Source organism: Rattus norvegicus, chromosome 12 (assembly GCF_036323735.1).
Source record: "Rattus norvegicus strain BN/NHsdMcwi chromosome 12, GRCr8, whole genome shotgun sequence".
NCBI lineage: Eukaryota > Metazoa > Chordata > Mammalia > Rodentia > Muridae > Rattus > Rattus norvegicus.
The window spans coordinates 41,509,803-41,529,881 of record NC_086030.1 but is presented as its reverse complement, the minus strand read 5'-3'; the positions used below and the strand labels follow the sequence as shown (position 1 = coordinate 41,529,881).

The window sequence follows — 20,079 nt, the reverse complement described above, 5'->3', positions numbered from 1 at the left end:
GACAGGAAGAAATGTGAGGCGTCTCAGGGAGCAGCCTGGGAAAGGCAGGCATAGGGGGAGCTGCCCAGTCCATGGAGACACCCACATGCCTTTCCTAGTCCAGTTCACAACATGACAGGACCAGGGGTCGCTTGTCCCACCCTCTCATCTACTCCCCTGGGGCCTACTGGCACCTCATGCTGAGCCAGGGGTATATTTCTTGGGCTCCTTGGAGAGGGAGGGTTGGGGGGGTCTCGACACAGACTTGTCAGGCAGGAGAAGGGAGAGTATGGCTTTATTATGCTACTCAGGACAGAGTAGGATATGTCTTTAGGACCACCAGGAGATGGCTTTCTTGCCCCCGAGGCCCTCTCTAGCTCAAGCACTCTATGGTTCCTAGCTGTTGGTGGCACCAACTCCAAGATCCCTTGAGGCTCCCCAATCTGGCTCCAAATCCCAATTTAGATAACCCCCCTCCCCATTCCATTAGGGAGCTTTTACTTCTGTGTGAGGTTTCTTTCGAGAACCTTCTAGATTTGTTCAGCGTCTACTCCTACGTACCAGCAAAGCCCAGGCTGGGATGCCTTTCCTCTTGCCGGGTATAGAACACCCCAGCTCTTCCCTAGATAAGCCCTGTCCTCTGAACTCCCTAAGAGCAGTCTCTTCCCACGTGCTCCCCCCTCTGGCCCCCATGGTGGCCTGTCCTTGACTACCCACTCACTCTGGACTTTATGCCACCCCTGTCCTACCACCTCCGCAGACCTCCCCTTCCCTCCCAGGACTGTGCCCACTGACTCCTTTGACTGTTGTATGTCTATCTCCTGTGTGTGTGCATAGCGGAAACTCAGTCCTCCCCCACTAGCCCAGCTTTGAGAGCTCAATCTCACGGCACCTGTGTGGAGAATCAAGGCTAGGCAGGAAAAGCTGAGTGATTTACAGCGTGTCCTGAAGGAGTGGTTTCCACACTGTCCTCACTGACCAGTGATGTGTGTGCAGCCTAGGACACGGCTCAGTGGGTCAAGGCGCCTGTCACCAAGCCTGATGACCCGAGTTCCATGTCTGGGATCAGCACAGTAGCTGGCTTTCACAAATTTCTTCTGGTCTCCACACACACCCTCTGGTGCATACACACAAGACAACAGACAGAACACACACACACACACACACACACACACACACACACACACACACCCTGTGGCAAGGGCAGCTTTGAAGTATATGCAGAAATGACTTCAAGTTTCAGAGAAGGTGTGTATGTGTGTGTGTGTGTGTGTGTGTGTGTGTATGTGTGTGTGTGTATGTGTCTGTGTGTATGTGTCTGTGTGTGTGTGGTGTGTACACATGTGTGTTGGTACATACAAATGTCAGAAGATGGCATTAGGTCTCTTGGAGCCTGAGTTACAGGTGGTTGTGAGCCACCATGTGGGTGCTGGATCTAAACTCAGTAAGAGCAGCCAGTGCCCTCCAGTCCCCTCCCCATCCCCCAAGCCAGCACTCATTGGCTGATGATCTGCCCCAGCAGTTGGCCAGTGAGCCCCAGGATTCTATCAGCACTGGGATTACAGGGGTACACTCCTCTGCTTGGTTTTATGTCAGTGCTCGCTAACTAAACTCAGGTCCTCATGTGCGCACACTGGTATCTCTAGCCTCCAGGTACACAGAACACTTAACCTCCTCCCATCCGTCCTCCCCTGTCTGGTTGGATCTTAGCCACTTTTTCCTATTACAGGACAATCATGGTGGAGACCCCAAGGCCCACCGCTGGGAACACAGAGTTGCTTCTGTGTTCCTTTCCTCTTGGGGACCCCCACTAACTCGAGCTCTGGTCTCTTCACTGCTCTGTTCTGGCTGCAGATGTACCTCCCACACCTTCCGGGATGCTCCCGTGTCCAGGGTGGGCCTCACAGCAGCTCACTGGGGCCCTGTCCTGTTGCCTGTTACACTAAACCCTGGGATTCGAAAACTGGACTTCGGTCCTGGAGTCTTTAGTGAGGTCCTACGGGGAAAAGATTCCCCCCAAAACGGTTGACTCTGGTTGAAGCAAGAGTCTGGTTCCCTCTGACTGGGCCTCCATGCCAGGTCACCTGAGTCCCTGGAGCCCAGTTTGGAAAGTGACATTAAGAACCCAAAGTGGAGAGAGTGCTAGAGAGATGGCTCAGCGGTTAAGCGCACTGACTGCTCCTCCAGAGGTCCTGAGTTCAAATCCCAGCAACCACATGGTGGCTCACAGCCATCTGTAATGGGATCTGATGCCCTCTTCTGGTGTGTCTAAAGATAGTGACAGTGTACTTATATATAATAAATTAAAAAAAAAAAAAAGAACACAAAGTGACAGTGATGTTTCTCTAGAGAAAATTGGTTCAACCCTCAAGGTTACCGTGGCCTGGAGCAGGTGAGACTCCTATGTTCCCATGCATCATTCTCTTTTGGAAAGGAAAGATGGCTCAGAAGATGAGGCTTGTCACTAAGCCTGACATCCTGAATTCGATTCCCTGCCCCACCAGTAAATGAGAAAACAAAACAAAATTCCCATCACTGGATCTATTGGTCTGGGATGAACCCCTGATCTCCTGGGTGATGGACAGAAGGTACCTCTCTTTTATGGCTTCTAGATTCGTCTTTGGGGGTGTCACAAAATGACTCTCAGAAAGTTTGGCAAATAATAAACATCTTGTGGCTCGGGAAATGGCTCAGTGGGTCAGTGCTCGTCACGCGATGGTGAAGGCGTAAATGTCATCCCTCAGAATCGTGAATGCATGCATCCATGGGCGTGCATGGGTGTGAATAGCCAGACAATGGTAGTCATGGTCTCCCAGTGCCAGCGCTGGGGGAGGGGGCAGACAGGAGGATGCCAGGGGCTTTTGCTTGCCAACCAGCTTATACAGGTGGTGGGCTGGGATACCTTCCAGCAGTAAATGGGATGACGATGGTCCCTGACTCATGGGGCCCTGCTGTCCAGCTTGCTAACTCGCTGGGTGGCCCTGGGTGCCCTTCTGGAGGAGGTGTGTGTGGGGGTCTTACCCAGGTGGAATAGAAGCGCGTGCGCTGACGCTGGTGGATCTCTGTGGTCCTGGCCGGCTGAGGTTGTTTTGACCCGGGGTGGGCGCTCCGTTGGGGGCGCTAGGGCTCCTTGGGGGAACTCCTGGAGGCGGCGCGGGCTCCGTGGGACCGGCGGCAGGTGCGGCCCAGAGCGCGGCCCCGGCGAAGGTGGCACTGGGGCGCACAACGAGCGCACTCGGAGGCCCTCCGGGTGGCAGCGGCGGCGGGGGCGGTGGGGGCGCTGGAGGCGCGGCTGGCGCAATGGGCGCCTTGCGGCGCTGTGAGGCCAGGATGGCATTGGAGGCGGCGCGCGTGCTGTTGACCAGCAGGCACTGCTGACAGGAGCAGGGCTGACCCGAGCTGGCTCCTACGGGCCAGGACTGCGACTTGGGAATGGAGCCAACCGTGAGCGGGTAAGCCAGGTCCAGGCGACGGCGCAGGCGGCGGCGGCGGCGCGTCTGGCGGTTCATCTGGGACATGCTGTTGAAGTAGATGAGGTAGCAGAAGCCGAGCGATGAGAGGTCGAGCCACGGGTGCTGCTTCTCGTACGCGTTCTGGATGGTGATACAGATGTCCATGTCGTAGGCCGTCCACGCCCCGCCGTCGTTCTCCCACTCCCACACGATGCCCTTGCCCGGCGCCGACGACGGGTCGTAGAAGTTGCGTCTCACTGGCCGCATGGTACCTGCGCTCAGGAGGGAGAGGTGTGTCAGTACAAGCCCAGGCTTCAGAGTCAGGAAGGGGACCAGTGCAGACAGGGAGCATCAAGACATGGGGACAGGGCCGCCAATATGGCTCAGAAGGTAAAGGTGCTTGCTACCAAGCTTGACAATATGATTCTAATCCCAGAGACCCACACGGTTGAAGAAGAGAATCGGCTCCCTCAGGCTGTGATCTGACCTTCAATAAACTAATAAATAAAAGCAATTAAAATTAACAGACAAGGGGGCTGGGAAAGAAGCAGGCAGAGGCCCAGTCAGCACGCTAGGAAACAGGCACTCGATGGGGCCATAAAGAGAACCAAAAAGGAAAAAGAGGCAGGGGCGGGCCTGGAGAGCCAGTCTGTCCTTTGCAGGGGCAGCCCCAAAGGTTGGAGTAACCACAGGGGCCGGGAGAACAGCAAAGGTTGGTTGGTAGTGGCCACACAGAGAGCAAGGCCCACTTGCCCACCGAGCTCTTTCCGGGACTCCCAGAAACCGGAATAGGTGTGGCTTTCTCCGTTCATACGGGATCCACCGGAATCCACACTTCTCCCGTTGGACCAGTCATTTGGTTGCACCTTTGCCCATCTCTCACTTCATTCAGCCACACCTTCACTCATTCATTCATTCGTCTCTTGCTTCATTCATTCAGCCACACCTTGTATACATTCACACCCACACGTAGCCTTTCTCCTTCCCTCCGATGTCTGACTCTGTCTGTCTGTCTGTCTGCCCCCCCCCCGTGTGTGGGTGTCCCAGTCCTCAGGTGCTGAGTATCTGCTGTGCTCCTTGAGAATGTACCCAGACCCCCACGAAGCTCTGTGATATCTTGGTCTGCCCTGCAGTTGGCCACTGCTGTGGCTTCCCTTGCACTGGCTGAAGCTTAACCCCTCTGCCTGAGAGCCGAGCTGAGAAAACTGACCAGTGACTGATAACACAGGCTGCAGGACTCCTCAAAGCCTTAGCTGGCTCTGGCCTACAGCACAGAAATCTCTCCCCTGGACTTGTAAGGCTGGCTGCCACCTCCTACAAAGCCGTTGGAAATCCCTCATGTCTCCCCCGGCCTCTGTGGCCTGGACAACAGTGATTGATCAACTGGCCAGTATTGATCATCAACTGGCCAGGGCCTAGCATCTCTCACCTCGAAACCAAACCACTGGACGTGTCTGGGAGGGAGTTTCTGGACTGAGTTAGTGGAGATGGGAGATCCATCTTGGATGTAAGTGGACTAGGGTCCTGGATTGCAGGAAAAAAGGAGCCGGGGCTGAGCCATGGTGTCTGTCTCTCTCTGCTTCCTGACTGGCTGTCACATGACGGGGCGCCTGACACAACAGACTGTACCCTCAAACTGTGAGTCAAAATAAACAGTGGTTTTGCCAGGCCTTTTTGTCACAGCAGTGAGACAGAGGATTAATATGCTGGCCTCCTCTCCATGGTTGGCCACAGCTCCCTGGCCCAACATGTCTTGCAGACCACTGAAAGGACTTGAGGGTAGCCTTTCTAGCAGAGTCTTCTGGAGGCCCTAGGGGGATGAGGAGCAGACAGCCCTCATCTGGAGTTCCCGTGTCATGACTGTGCAGTTCTGTAAGCACATTGGGTTCTCCTCAGGGAAACGGGCCAGGTGGGCAGAGCTCCCCAAAGCTGTGGGGGAGGATCCTGCCTCTGCTTTGATTCCTCCCAAACCTGTGCCATTGGCTCTACCCTCCTTCCTGGGACCAGGTGGAACCATTGAGCTGACTCTTTGACAGCTCTGTTGCCAGATTCCAGGCTCCTCTGAGCCATTGTGCCTGAGCCATTTTGCCTCCTTTGCTTGTCCCAGAGCAGTAGACTCGTGCCCTTGTCCCCACTGGACATCCAGAACATCCCGTCCAGTCAACATCACATCCATCCTCACAAACCTGAGCTCCCAGTGACCTGTAAGAGCTGAAGTCCTCATGATGACCTGACCTCCCTGTTGCTCCCTAGCCATCCCAAACCTCGTGTTACCTCAAGGGCCTTTGCATGGCTGTTCCTTCTGCCTGGATTTTGACTTAGCCACCTTCAGACTTCTTTAATCCAGGTCTGTATGGATGTCATGGCCTTCTTCCCACATATGGCTGCTGAATGAGTTGTTCTGTCCCTGCCTTGGCATATCCCCACTTCTGGTACTTAATCATCCCGGTCAAGTCCTCTGCGTCTTCTCCCTGACCTGTCAGTTCAGGCGCACAGGGAGTCCTCTGCCTAACCCTCCAGCTCTCTCATCTCCAGTCTGGGCACAGTGCCTCACACAGTAGGTCCTCAGAACATGAGATTTTTTTTCCAGGGTGTCTGGTGCAGGAGCCTAAGCCAGATAGTGTCATGCTGGGAGGTTCCCCTCCTGACCACAGACCCTGTCTGACTGTCCCTCAATGTATTGCCATACAGGTTGCAAAGACCTTGCCATCTGCCTTGCCTGTTAGAATGTCTAGGGCTGCCCCCTCACAACAGCACTGGCCCTGAAAGGTGGGGAAACAGGTTTCTAGCTGTAGGTGTTGATAGAAGAGGCGGGGGCAGGGTGTAAGGTGCCATGAAATAAGGTCCCTAGGCAGCAACAATGTCCCAGCCAACCACAGGAAGACTCCCCAGGGCCTGATGCCTGTTTGTTTTAATGAATTGCATATTGATTTTCTGTGGTTTTCGCTGTGCTGGGAGCAAACCCTGTATCCTGTCCCTTTGCTCCTGGTTGCTAGGTTCCTCCCCACATAATGCCTCAGTTTCCCCATTTGCAGAATGAGGGGCTGTAAAGAGATGAACCCTAAGTACTATGGGTGGTCAGCTTTGTGGTAAGGTAAGAGGAGCCATGTGTCTTGGATGGAACAGGAGGGACACAAGGGAACTGCCACCTTGCGCAGGTCCTGCTCAGGTCCCCAGCTAAAGTGGGTTCAGGGTCAGAATGAGTGAGAATTCCAGAATGCTTCTTGTAAGCAGCCAGTAGGTTAGCGAGTCTGCAGGAACCCTGGCTCCTCATACAGTCTCAGTGGTCTTATATGTAAAATGGGGGTGTCAACAACTACTCCAAGGAACTTCTGGGGGGACAAAATAAAAGAAGGCATGACAGCTGCTTCTTAGCATGTGACTTAGCTTGTAGAAGCCATTGACCAGTGTCGGCGGCGATGGAGGCTATCCCACACATGACCCACTTCCAGGGACCCTACACGGTGAAATCCTAATCATCCCACAGAGCTCCAGGGAAGTCCAGCCCCTCTAGTTCAGGGGCAGAGGCTGCCTGCCATGTTTGCCGGGAATCCTTTGTGCTTTGTCTTCTGAACTGGCTGATAACTTCTGGGATGACAAAAGCCCATATCAGCGCTACAGTGTTTCCAAAACCTGCCCCGGGGGAGGACCGCATGTGCAGCTGAACCCCAGACCTTTGGAGCTGAGGCGGAGGGGAGGGTCTGGGCATGGCAGAGAAGAGGGGAGGTGGACCTAGGACATTGGGAGAGGGCTCTGCTGCAAAGGATTCTGGGAGCTGGCCAGCCCGCATCTCCTCCCCAGGGCTCTGTTTACCAGGCATGGATTTTCTTGCCTGTTTAGTGGTAGTTATTAAAGGCAGTGTCCCCGGAGTCCTTTTGAGAACGGATCGGAGCCTGGAGAGCTGGAGTAATTAGGGCGGCTGTGCCCGCCCTACTAGACCCTGCATGGCTGCGGCGGCTGCTGCTGCCTGCCCATCTGTCCCTCCTGACCAGGGTGGCCATGAACCCGGGGTGTGTGGGGAAGGGAGGCAGCTGGCTCCCAGTGTCTGCTTTGATTTGAATCTTGAGATTTCCTAGGTCTCCTCCATGGTGGCCTTGGCCTAGATTTGTGGATAGAACAATGAGTCAAAGACTGGACACCCCGTGCATGAACCTGGGAGATGTCCACTACTCAGACTTCTCCAGCCCGGGGCTGGCCACCCAGAGTGGGACCCCAAGGCTGTCAGTACCTGTGCAGAAGGCTGTCCTGGGCCTGGTGTTATGTATCAGCTTTTGTGGGTGCACCATCTTCCTCTGTCCCATAAGAATGAGCAATTGAAAAATGGCCTGAACTGGTGAGGGGCTGGGGGGCTCGTGTCTGCTGGAGGCTGCAGGGCCTGAGACAGCACAGAGGTGACAGCTAGAAAAAGGGAGGGAGCATAGGTGACAGAGAGAGGCAGACAGACAGAGACAGAGGCAGACAGAGCGAGATAGAGAGACAAGGCAGAGAACGCAAGAGAGAGACAGAGACAAAGAGACAGAGAGACAGACACACATTCACTCATAGGCTGTCAGAGGCTCCAAGATCCTTAGCTCTCTGGGAGCCAGAGGGCAGGCACTGTGTGCTGCACCAGAGAGTGGCTGGAAGCCTAGAGGCAGGCCAGCAGAGTCAGAGAGGGCTGCAGGCTGGGGCTGAGACAGTGAGAGAAGGGAGGTGGGGGATGGGGGACACCACCAGAAGGCATGTTTGTATTACTGTATACCCTTTGATGGGCACCTACAATGTGTGCCCCCTTGCAGGTTCATTACTGTCCTCCCCCTCCATCTCTTCCCTCTCAGGCCACACAGACTGATCCCTTTTAACACTTGAGGGCTAGAGACGGGGTAGGGTGGGGGAGTTGGGGGGTGGAGAGGTAGGGGTGGGAGCAGGTAAGGAAGGGTGAGAGTTGAGGGCTGAGCACAGGAGAGGAAGTGGAGAGTATTGCTTGCTTCCTGAGCTCACGGGGAGCTCACTACCTCAGTTTGCTTTCCTACACAGACACCCCCCCACACACACACCTAGAGGCATAGCATGTATGGGGGAGTCTCACCTGCAGCTCTTCAGAACACAATGGCTTTGCCAATGGGGGTAACCTTTGCTTGCCCCTCTGGCACTAAACAGTTCCCAGTAGAGGCCCCTCCCTTTGGAGGTGGCTTCCTTAAGGGGCATGACCTCACTTAAGGGCACTCAGACGGGGTGGGAAGGAGGGCCTGTGGGAGTCAGCCATGGATGTCCTGTCAAATTGGGGGCCTCAGACCAGGGGCTGGGCAGTGAGTGAGCGGTTGAGCACCTCTGGAGGCCAGGCTCAGGGAGGGATGTTGTGATATCTTCAACTATCCCAGAAAACAATGACACCATCAGTAAGCTTATTCCCTGTCCAGAACCCACTTGTCCCTCCATCTCATCCTCCACCACACTGTGAAATGGAGCTGGCTGCCCGGGGTACAGATGAGGGTGCCCAGGTGCCGGGCAGTTCTGGGACACACGCAGGGTCATCCACAGTTCCCTGGTCCATTGAGATTCCAGACTGTCTGTGGCTGTTTCTTTAACTATGTGTATTCACAAGGCCCTGTCACCATGGGGGAAACTGAGGCACAGAGGCTACCTAGCAAGTAAGAGACATGGCTGAGGCTGAAGCGGAAACCCCAGCCAGGAGAACTGCAGCTTTGCACCTCAGGCTGTCTGCAGGGCTGGTGCTGCAATAAAAAAGGCAGCCCGGGGCTGAGTAACATCTTTTGACATCACCTCCCCAAGGGGATCCACCTGAAAAGTGGGGAAACAGAGGCTCCTTAGGAAGACACAGATGTCCGGCCCCGGCACTGGCTGACTGAGGGAGAAGCAGCTGGCTCTGGGTCAAGGGCCTCCTGCTCTGGCCGCGATCAATGAACCTGCAGATCTGATTCTCTGGGATTGCTCCTGTGGGACTCTCAGGCTTGGCACTGGCCCATTAGTGGTTTGGGCATGGGGCTGCCCAAGCTCCCTAGGGGTGGGCTGCTGTGATGGGGTGGGGAGGACTTGGCCCCAAGTTTCCTCCACTCTGTTTGGCCACTGATGTCCTAAGGCTGCAGCATGGGGCGTGTGTGTGCGTGTGTGTGTGCGTGTGTGTGTTTGTGGGGGAATCCTTGTGCACCTCATGGCCCTGGAGCCTCCCTGACACTGATTCCCATAGCCAGAGATTCAGATGGCTTGGCTCAGCAGCAGCTGAGGGTGGGAAGGGGAAGGGGAGGAGACAGGGGGACCCTGAATCCTCTTCCCATGGATCCCCCCAAGCTTTTCCTTCCAGCCTGTGAAATGGAACACAATCCTGAACAGCCATATTCTTGGGGGCTGCCACCTGCCAAACCCTGATTGTCTAAAGGTTCCTCCACCCTCCCACTTTTCTTCCTCGCTGAGCTCAACTTTCTTGGCTTAACTCTGGAATCGTCTCCACCAATCTGAAGGAGAATCAAGGACTCTCCCACAGGCTCCCTTAACTTAAACCTTGCGTTCTATGATACTGGAAGCTGCACCACTAGGTGACAGGCTGTCTGTGTCCCCTTCAGCCTGGCTAATACCCCTCTCCCAGAAGGTTGGGACAGGGTTTCTCAGCCTCTTTTGCATCTCAATGTCGTCAGTAGCACAAGGCCAGAGCCGTGGAAATGATGGCTGAATATGAGGGAATGAATGATGCAGTGAATGAATGATGCAGTGAATGAATGATACAACCAATGAATGATGCAGTTCGTGGATATGGATGGCATTAAGTGGGCCGTTCCCACGGCCAGGCTGGAGGCTCTCACTGGCATGAATGTGGGCTTTCTCCGCTCACCCACTGCTTATGACGAGAAAGAACTCATGAACAACATTTAAAAGCTGGGAGAGTAGGCAGGCATAGCAGAGCACGCCTTTGGTCCCAGCACTTCAGAGTCACAGGCAGATCTCTGTGAGTTCTAGGCCAGCCTGGTCTACAGAGTGAGTTTCAGGACAGCCAGGGCTACATAGACCTTGTCTCAAAAAAAAAAAAAAAAAAATTGGGGAGGGGAATAAAGGACACGTTAGCCTCAAATATCCAGAGACCATGGTTACAAGGTTTGGTTTCCTTAGCAACAGGTCATCAGAGCTGGGTCAGGGCCACCCTGTGCATGACTTCAAGTGTTTTTCATTTTGTTTTTTGTTGTTTTTTTCCCGATGTTTGTTTTGAGACCGAGTTTCACTTTGTAGCCTAGGCTGGCATCAAACTGATAATCCTGCCGTAGCCTCCAGAGTACTGGGATCACAGATGTAACACTGGTTCAGTGCCTTCAAGGATCTATTAAGCACCTACTGTGTGCCGTGGGTTGGAATGTAAGATACCCCTAGACCTGTGCGTTTCCAGCGTCTGCCTGCACTGTTTTCCAGTTACACAATTGAATTTGCAAACTCTGCACAGATGGGGAAACTGAGTTCCAGACAGAGAAACTTGTCTGAGGTCACCTAGCTAGCTAGTCAGCATTTGACCTCAGGCTGACTCTCTCACAGGGCCTAGCTGCTCAGACCTCAACAGGAATGGTCCTCCCTCCCCCCTGAGCTCTGCTACCCTTGATGGCCCTACTGGAGCCCAAGAGAGAGAGACAGAGGCTCACAGGGGCTGTGGCGCTGTCACTGTGAAAGAGTTGGGTTGCGGGTATGGGCAGGCTGTCTTGGCAGCCACCTGCGATGGCTGGGTCCTTTGTTCTACAGTTCAGGATGCTGGGCTATGGGGCTGCCTGCCAGGCTCCTTCACGAACTCCAGTCACTGCTGTCTGGGCAGGTGGAGGTGGCAGCCTGGACCAGGTCCAGAGAGAATGTGGGAGGGGCCCAGAGAGGCAGAACAAGGGCATAGCCACGAAGGATCTGGAGGAGACGCAGCCCCAGTCTGGCAGCTGTGCAGGCTCAAGGTCAGTGACAGCCCCATGTCCTAGACTTCTGTGGTACCTCCTCACTCCACCAGGACTGAGTACCGCAGGCAGGCTTCCTGTGTCCACCCTGTCGATTGTTACATTCCGGACACTCGCACACAGTAGGTGCTCATTAAATTAATATTGTTTTTTTTTTTTTCCGTTGAGGCCCAGGCTGGCCTCAGGCTCTCTATGTAGCAGAGGATAACCTTGAATTTCTGACCCTTCTGCCTCCCCAGTGCTGGGATTACAACTGTACTCCACCACCCCTGGTTTATGGAGGGCTGGGGAATCGAACCCAGAGCCTCACGCACACCAGGGAGCATCCCTAACTGGGCTGTGTCCCCAGCCCCTGTAAAATGACTTAAGGCTGATGCTTCTGGGACCACATTGCAGATGAAACGGAGGCTTGGGGACCTGTGGGCCTTGTCTAAAGTTGCAGCTTATCGCTGTGCCCAGTGAATTCCTGGGCCAGACCAGGAGATCCTGTCCTCAGCCACAGGATTCCAAGGTGGTCTATGTTGGCTCCCATGTCCTTGGCTGCTGTTCTAGGCTGAGTGGGCTCGTGGTGAGTGAGTCCCCAGGAGACAAGGCTGTGCTGAGGACTGGCCTGAGCTGGGTGTGGCTCTGTTATGATAGTGGCTAGGTAGGAGATAGGAGGCTCATGGGAAAACGGGGAGGACCCTGGGGTCCCTGCATGAAGAGGAATCTGGACATAATACTGCCCCCAAACTCCCACTTCCCACCATGACCCCTCCTCTCTCCCCTCCTCCCTTCCATCTCCATGAGAACCCTCCCTCCCTTCCTCCCTCCCCATCCTCTTCGTATTGGTCTCTTTATCACCTTCTCAACTCTCTCTCCTCCATCAGAGCAGTACCCCCATCCCAGCTCTCAGGATAGACTCCAGAACTGCCAGAGAAGAGAGGCAGGAGGACCCCCCTCCTCACAGACTCGGGACCCTCATGGTCATCCAAGGTATCACATAGCAACCTTGGGGGGGGTGTTGCTACAGTTGTCCTTGTCACCGCCACCCTGACTCACACTCCCCAGCCTGTGTTTCATCCCCTGGCTAAGTCTTGGACAAATGCTCTCACCTCCCAGCTCCAAGGTGTGGCTAAGGGGAGTGCTACTCGCTGAAGAGAAGCCTGCCCGCCCCCGGGCTCACTGATGCCAGCCTCCCAGGGTCTGAGATTAAGATGCTGGTAGTGCATACTGGCTCTGAGTCCCTTGGGGCCTTGCTGCTAAAAGGCAGCAGCTGGCAGCCAAGTCTGCCAGGTCTTAAGGGCCCCAAGGGAACACCTTTTCTGCCCCCTGCTTGTCATGGCCTCCCTCTGTCCCCAGGCCTGAGTGTGCCTCCTGCACTGACTGCCTCTCCCCACAGGAGCCCACGTCACCTGCTTGGAGCACCCTGGGCCTCAGAAGGCACTTAGGTCCCTCTCCTACCTTAAGAATGAGGGACAAGGGGCTGGAGAGATGGCTCAGTGGTTAAGAGCACCAACTGCTCTTCCAGAGGTCCTGAGTTCAAATCCCAGCAACCACATGGTGGCTCACAACCATCTGTAATGGGATCCGATGCCCTCTTCTGGTGTGTCTGAAGACAGTGACAGTGTACTTGTATATAATAAATAAATAATTTTTTTTAAAGTTTTCTTGCGAAAGCGTCCTGGGGAAGGATTAGTCCCATTTTACACTTCAGTAAGTGGAGTTTACTTAACCAGAGAGGTTAAGTGGTTTGCTCACAATCACACAGGCAGCAGGTGGGCTTTTATACACTTTTCTGTTGGCCTCCTTGTCAGAAATGGGCTCAGAAGTCATTTCCACAATGTGCTGGCTTTTAGCTTTCTCCTCAACACCGACAAGGATTTGGTATTGATCGATAAAATCTGAGATTGATTGATTTTGTCTTTTTCTCTGAGAGTCCCCCAACACCCAGCCCTGTACCAGGCCCTGGGCAACACCAATTTAATAATGACAGAGTCATTCAAGAGTCATGGACCTGACCAACAGTAGCCCCCAAAAAACAGAAGCTCGGGGGAGGGACTGTGGCCTGTGACAGGGACATGCGGCATAGGGCTTAGCTGGACCTGACAGAAACCACTTTCCAGTCCTTCTTGCTCTGGCATCAAGCCCAGCCCCAGACTTGCTAGGAAAAGGCCTCAGAGGTGTGGTAGTCATGGCCCCGGGCCCTAGAGGCTCCAGGATAACTCGGGATGTCCCTGCCTTAGTTTAGACATAACAACAACACGCCCAAGAGAGCTCTCAGGGGACACCCAGCCCTCATCTCTATCCTTGAGACCCGACTTGGGATGCCTACTTTTGGTTTGAGAGAGAAAAGCTGTGTGACCTTGGGCAGGTTGATCACCCTCTCTGGAGCTTTGTCGTCCCATCCCAACTGGACTGTGAATGTTGAAAGTGCTTTCAATGGCAACAGCTGCCCTTCCTCGATAGGTGACCTCAGTCCTCCCCTTTAGTCTAAGTATCTCAGGCAGGACCCACCCTTAAGGACTGGATGAGGGATGAGGGATGAGGGATGGCTGCCCAGGGAAGGGATGTAGGACCACTCTATCCCTGTCTCCAGAGCCACAGTTACTGGTGGAGCTCTCATGGCGTCTGCCTTAGCTGTCTCTTCTGAGAAGGAACATGGGAGACTTGTCACACAGAAACTCTCTCTCCCCACCCCCACTCCCTGGCCATAGAGACCACGGAGCCCACTATCCTGGCTGTTCAGAGAAGGTCTTGAAGGAGGCCCTGGGGCTGCTAAGCTGTGTGATTCTGGGCAAGTGACTCACCTTCTCTGGGCCTCAGTCTTCCTACCTGGAGTCTAAACCTTATAGGTCTCAGAGTTGTTGGGGAAGAGTAAAGCCATTCCTAGCTCCTCCCCACCTCACATCCCGATGGCTCCTTGGCCTCTATGAGCCCATTTGGTCCAACCCCTCAGGTCCTGACAATTTGCAACCACCTGAGGTAGTGGAGCTCCAGGCAAAGGGGTTAAGCTTTGGGAGTTCAGCCAGGCCTTGTCATTCCATCAGAAGAGTGAGAAGGAGGGTCACAAGTTCAAGGCCAGCTGGGGAGAGCCTGTCTCAAAAGAAAACGAACACTAAAGAGGACCGGTGACGTAACTCAGTGGAAGAGTACTGGCCCAGTGTGTGTGAGGTCCTGGGCTCAAAGTTCAAATCCCCAGCCCAGAAAAGAAACCTAGCTAGCAGTAGACAATGGGGTGTAGCTGTTAGGGATCTAATATCCCGAGGTCAGGGGATGTAGCCTTTGCCTCTACGTGGGGGGCTCTGTGGGAACCACCCCTCCTCCCAGAGGGGAGAAGTGGAAACATCTGGGGCAGCTGAGTAAACAATCATGTCTCCCCCACGCACACGTGACAGATCTGTCCTCTCCTCTTGTCCCCAAGCCTGACACCTGGCCCCCTTCCCTTCCCCTCCCTTGGGTTGGCTGGCCGCCTTGCAGGCAGACTGACAGGACATTTGTGTGCCGGCGGCTGATGAGCAGGCTGTGGCCGCGCGTGTGTTTGCACTGAACATGAGCTCCGTCTGGCACATCCTGAGGCGTGCCTACATCATGCTGGGTGTTCTGGGGTGTCGGCCTCTGTCACACCCCACAGGCAAGTTTAGAAGATGCTCTGGCAGGGGGCAGGGGTGGGGTGAACTGCAGTGGAAGGGGTCGACGCACCCCCACTCCCCCACTCCCCACCCGAAGAAGAATGGAGAGTGGTTTTTACATTTTCCAACAGTTGTAAAAAATATAATAACTTATGAGCTGTGAAAATGGCACAAAATTCAAATATCAGCGGCGGCCACAGTGTTTATCGGAACCCAGCCACACTTTCTCATTTGCACATGTTCCACGCAGTGCGCATGCTCCAGTGGCAGGGTTCTGGTTCGCAAGAGGTCCCACGTGACTGAAAAGCCCACCAGCTTGTGCATCAGGGCAAAACCAGGCTCACATCTCCCCACATGAGGACAGGTCAGCTTCCAGAAGCTTCCAGGGACTTTGATACTAAGCAAGTCTTGATGGGGGCCCTGTGTGCTTTGGTGCATGCATGCGAGTTTTGGGTTTTATGGCTTTACAATTGGCCGGTTTTGTTTTTGTTTTTGGTTTTTGTTCTTTGAATTTGTTTTGATTTTTGAGACAAAGCCTTGTATATCCCAGGTTGTTGTGATTTCACAATATAGCTGGGGATGACCTTGAACTTCTGGTCCCCTCAACTGAGCAAGATTCCTAGCCCCTGGCACTAGGATGTGCCACCCCCTCTCTCATTCACAGTGTGCCCAGCTATGGGCTCACTAGGAGTTGGTCTATAAGGTGAGACTGGCTCCATTCTCTCTGCTGACACAATGTGGAAACTGAGGCCTGGGGAGGAGAGAGGTCCTCAGGCCTGGTCCCCAAGCTGGTCAGAGCTAAAGGGAGGCCTGAATGCATCTCATTTCTTCCCTGGAACTGGGGCAGGAAGGGCCAGAGGCCTTCCCTAACCAGTTCAGCCCAGTCTGTCTCTCTGCAGGGAGGAGTCTGCCCCAAGCTTCCCAGAATCCTAGGCTGTCCCTTTACTTCCCTACAGGTTTCTATAACCTGTACCCTGCTTGGAGAATCTTGGCAGGCGCTCAGAGGCCCAGTCCCTTTCCCAGCTCACAGACTAGGCGTGACTTGAAGAAGCAGTCGGAGAGAAGTTGGGAAGTGAAGGCTTAGGCCTGGGTTGGGCCAAAGAACAGATACTGATGCTGTGGTATAGGCCTGGGACTCTGAGGACTTGGGGGCTCCAGTTGGGGTGCCGAGACATGAAGGAGACCTCAGGGGAGGATCACCAGCAAAGATACAAATTTGGGGCCCTTGGGAGGGGCTACTTCTGCTTCTAAGGACCCCACCCTCCAACTTAAGTCTGGGAAAATCTCTATAGAAAGCTAAACCAAGATGCAGGTGAGGGGACCAACCCCACCTTCTCCTCTCAGACACCACCCACCCTCCTTTTCTCTAGGAGGAGGAGCCTAAAGCCTACATCTGCATGTCTGGAGCCAGCTTCCCTGGCTCCCAAACGCTATAGACTGGTGCCCATGCCGTTCCTTCTCACCCCCAGGACCTTTGCCCTGGCTGATCCCCTTTTCTGGGAACACCATATCCTGGTCTGTCTTCCCAAGTACCCATACGTCTCTGTCCCACAGGCTCTTGCCTCCTGGTCACTCCTTCACCACATACAGACAATCACTAGTGGTCAGTTGCTGCTAAGAAGGGTCTCACTCCCTGCTGCACTCCAGCACACAGTAGGAGGTCAGTAAATGTCCTTGTGACCGACCTGGCCACAGATGATGCCCGAAGGTACGGAAATAGATACACTGAAATGTCACATTGATGGGCCACTGGAGATGTGTCCCCCATCCCCTACCCCCTGCATGTCTGGACTCTGTTACCCCTTGTAACCCTGGACGCTCTGGGTCCACATTGTAGCCTGCTTAGCCCTGCTTGTGGCTCTTGAGCGATCAAAGGGTGGCTACCTGCTGACGTGTTTTTAACTAACTGGAGTTGAAATAGCTACAGGTGGTTAGTGGCCTGGAGGCCGGCTGGGAAGCTATAAGGAGGACGAAGATTGTGTTGTCCTCAAAGCTAGTTCACCCAGGGAAGCATAGAGGTCTCCTCCGTCCCCATCACAGCCCCTGAGGTTAAACACACCAAGGGTTCCTTGATTCCCACGAGGCAGGGCCTCACTGCGCACTGCCTGTCCTGTGTCTCAGAGGGCACCCAGTGATGTAGCAGAAACTCTCCGTAGGTGACCAATCCTCAGAAGAGGAGAGAGGGCCTGAGGATAGGGGACATCTTTAGCGTCAGGGTTACAATTGTACTGCAGACATACCACGACCATCATCAGCAGTTACCACCCCCACCAGGGGGCTACCAACATGGCCAGCACCCCCGCCCTCAGTCACAGGCCACTCCTAACGTCACTCCTAGCAGCACCATCAATTTCAGACCATCAAGGATTCCCACTGTCCATGACACTTCAGTGTCTCAGCGTTACTGGGCCGCCACCACCCTTTCTTCCAGCATGGCCCCAACCCCATCTTGGACACCACCAGCACTACTCAGGCATCATCTACACCATTAACCCCCACTCCCACATCCACCCCACACCTGCGGCCAGCTTGTCCCCCACAGCTCTGGACTCCCAGCTGTCAAATCATTCAGCTGCTAGGAGACTCAGTTTCTTTTGCCTGTAAAATGGACTACTGGGAATTAAAAAAAAAAAAAAAAAAGACTTTCTGCCTGTGATTGATGGAGAGAAACCAAACGGCCCCTGTGGGTTTGATAGGAGGGTGTGCTACAGCACTGAGGGGCTCAGGGCTGGGGGAGGGGAAGGATCCACTTAAAGAAATCTTTACATTGCTCGGAGAGACAGCAATCTACCCACTTTGCAGGTGAAGAAACTGAGGCTCAGAGCCGTGTGATTTGCTTATTGCTCCCCCCAATGCCCCCCCCCCCCGCGCTAATATAAGATAGAGGACTGGAACCAACATGTTAATCTGGACCAGGACACACTGTCTCTTTTTCCAGGAGAGACAAGGACCTCCAGAGCCCCAGACTCCCCTTTCAGGAATCCTGGAGGGGGTGGGGGTGGGGTTGTTGCATCCCCCCTGTGAGAGCTGCTGGCCTGGCCTGTGGGAGGCTACTCACCTGTGTCTTGCCGGAACTGATGCATGGATTGTAGGTCGATGATGTAGGGCACCAGCTGGGCGTCCACCTGGCCAAGGACCACAGAGCCCCGGGCATCCTCCTTAAGAACATTCTCGATGTGGTGGCACACGGTGGCCGTGTAGGGTCGCCAGCGGCTGTGCTCGTTGAGCCACTCCCACACCACCACCCGGGCTACGTTCTGCGGCGGGAAGCCCAGCCCGTTCACCGGCACCATCACACCTTGGCCTGGCCGTGACATGGCCGCTGACGCTTGCGGGGCCAGGTCCCCACTGTTGCTGGCCCAGCTCCTCCTGGGCCTCGGAGCACCGGGGAAGCTTCGTCCTCCCTCTCCAGGGCGGGAGGCGAGGAGTGTGGCCTCTTTTCCAGCTGGGCTCCTCTCCAAGGCCTAGAGGCCTGGGTTAGGGGGATGGGTGGCCATCCAGACGCTGCGAGGACCCCTTCCCGCAGAGCGCAGCTGTTGCACACAGCGGTGCGCAGAAGGCAATGTCTGTCCTAGGTGGGGGACATGTTCTCAATTCCTTAGTCCTCTCGGTGCAGGTGCAGGAGTGAGGAGGCGCTTGCCCCTCTAGGTTCGGCCTTTCCCTGCTTCGTTCCCGTTCCTTCGGTCCGCCACGCAGGGCCTTGTCACCCGGGAGGCCCTGGCCCCAGCCTGCTGCTCCCTGCGCGCTCAGCTCTGCTTTTCAGATCCCGTGCCTCGCTTCAGGGTGACTCGGGTCCGCCCCTCCCGACGGGGCTCCCTGCACCCCTGCACCCCTGCACCCCTGTCCCCTCTCCTGGTCGGCCTGAGTGGTCGCAGATCTCCCAGGGAAGGGGGCGGAGCGTGGGGATCGCGGCTCCGGAGCTGCAGCTGGGGGACCCTGGGAGGGGCGGGGGCCGGGGGCACGCCCCACCCCACTGGTGTTCGCGACCTGCAGGGGCGACAAGAAGGGGAGAGGGCCCTTTAAGAAGAGAGCAGCCCCCTCCCCCTCCTAGGAGCAGCGGCAGAGAACAATGGGGCGCCGGTGGGGGGGCGGCAGGGAGGCTCGAGGGTCGGTGCCCTGCAGTCCCTGGGGTGCCCGGAGAAGAGCAGGCACCAGACCCCAGACTGTCACCCGCAGTGACCCGTGCTCGGTTGGAGCGCGTCCCCCGCCCCAGGCCGCGCGCTACCGGGGGCTGCGGTGTGGGATGCAGGGACGCGGGATGTGGGGATGCAGGATTCGGGGATGCAGAATGAAGGATGTGGGATGCAGGGATTCGAGCTCAAGATGCGGAATGTCGAGATGGATGGAGGATGCCGGGTGCAGCTGCGACCTAGGTTTCCTCAGGGGTGGCGTCCCCGGGGGCGAAAGAGCTGCAGGTCGTTATGTCCCTGCCCGGTGGCATCTGCCCATGGGTCTTCTGGAGCCAGGGATTTGGGGTCTCTGCGCTGCGTGCTCACCGTGATCTCCCGGCTCTGGCTCTTTCCCCGCGGGCTCCTGGGAGGGAAGGAGGGCACCGTTTTGCCCCAGCCCGGACCTCGCCCGCTGCCGGACAGACAGACAGGAGGACGCAGTAGTCCTGGCGCGCGGACGCGTCGGACGCGTCGCTGGGATCCCGCGGGTGGAGGCGGCCTCGGGGCGGGGCGGGTAGAGGAAGGGGAGGAGACCGATCCGCCCAGCCTCCGTGACACGCGAGTCACCGAGTCCCCGGCTGGGCCCACGAGGCATCGGATCCAGGCAGGGAGACACTAACCTGATCTGTGTTTAGGGGTTCTGGTTCCAATCTATCATCTGTATACTTAGCGTATGTGCTAGGGCCTGGTACACAACAGGCGCTCAATAAATGCTTGAATGAATAAATCTGATTTACCGACAGTCTAAGGACTGCTCATACGGTCTCCTGGGGTGGCTACGCATCTCCTTGCCATAGTGGAAGGGGCCCAGAAGGCCCAGTCCTGCGGGGCTGGAGAGATGGCTCAGCCCTTAAGAGCACTGGCTGCTCTTCCAGAGCCTCCGGGTTCAATTCTCAGCACCTACGTACGTGGCAGCCCTTCCAGTTCCAGAGGATCCATTACCCTCATAAAGAAA

General features: G+C 55.5%; 1 protein-coding gene across 4 annotated transcripts in view; it reads right to left on the bottom strand.

Annotated features, from left to right (window-relative positions):
• Positions 1-19,630, bottom strand: part of Dtx1 (deltex E3 ubiquitin ligase 1) — a 31,182-nt gene extending 11,552 nt beyond the window's left edge. Inside the window, exons 1-3 of one of the 4 annotated variants that reach the window (XM_006249412.5) lie at positions 19,452-19,630; positions 18,014-18,942; positions 3,001-3,703 (exon numbers count right to left, since the gene is read on the bottom strand). In XM_006249412.5, the coding sequence (XP_006249474.1) occupies positions 3,001-3,703; positions 18,014-18,272 (962 nt within the window). In that variant the 5' untranslated portion in view covers positions 18,273-18,942; positions 19,452-19,630. Of the gene's footprint in view, positions 1-3,000; positions 3,704-18,013 lie in introns of all 4 variants that reach the window. The other 3 variants (NM_001427621.1, XM_039089884.2, XM_063271659.1) reach the window with 3 other exon arrangements.
• Between the last annotated feature and the right edge of the window lie 449 nt (positions 19,631-20,079).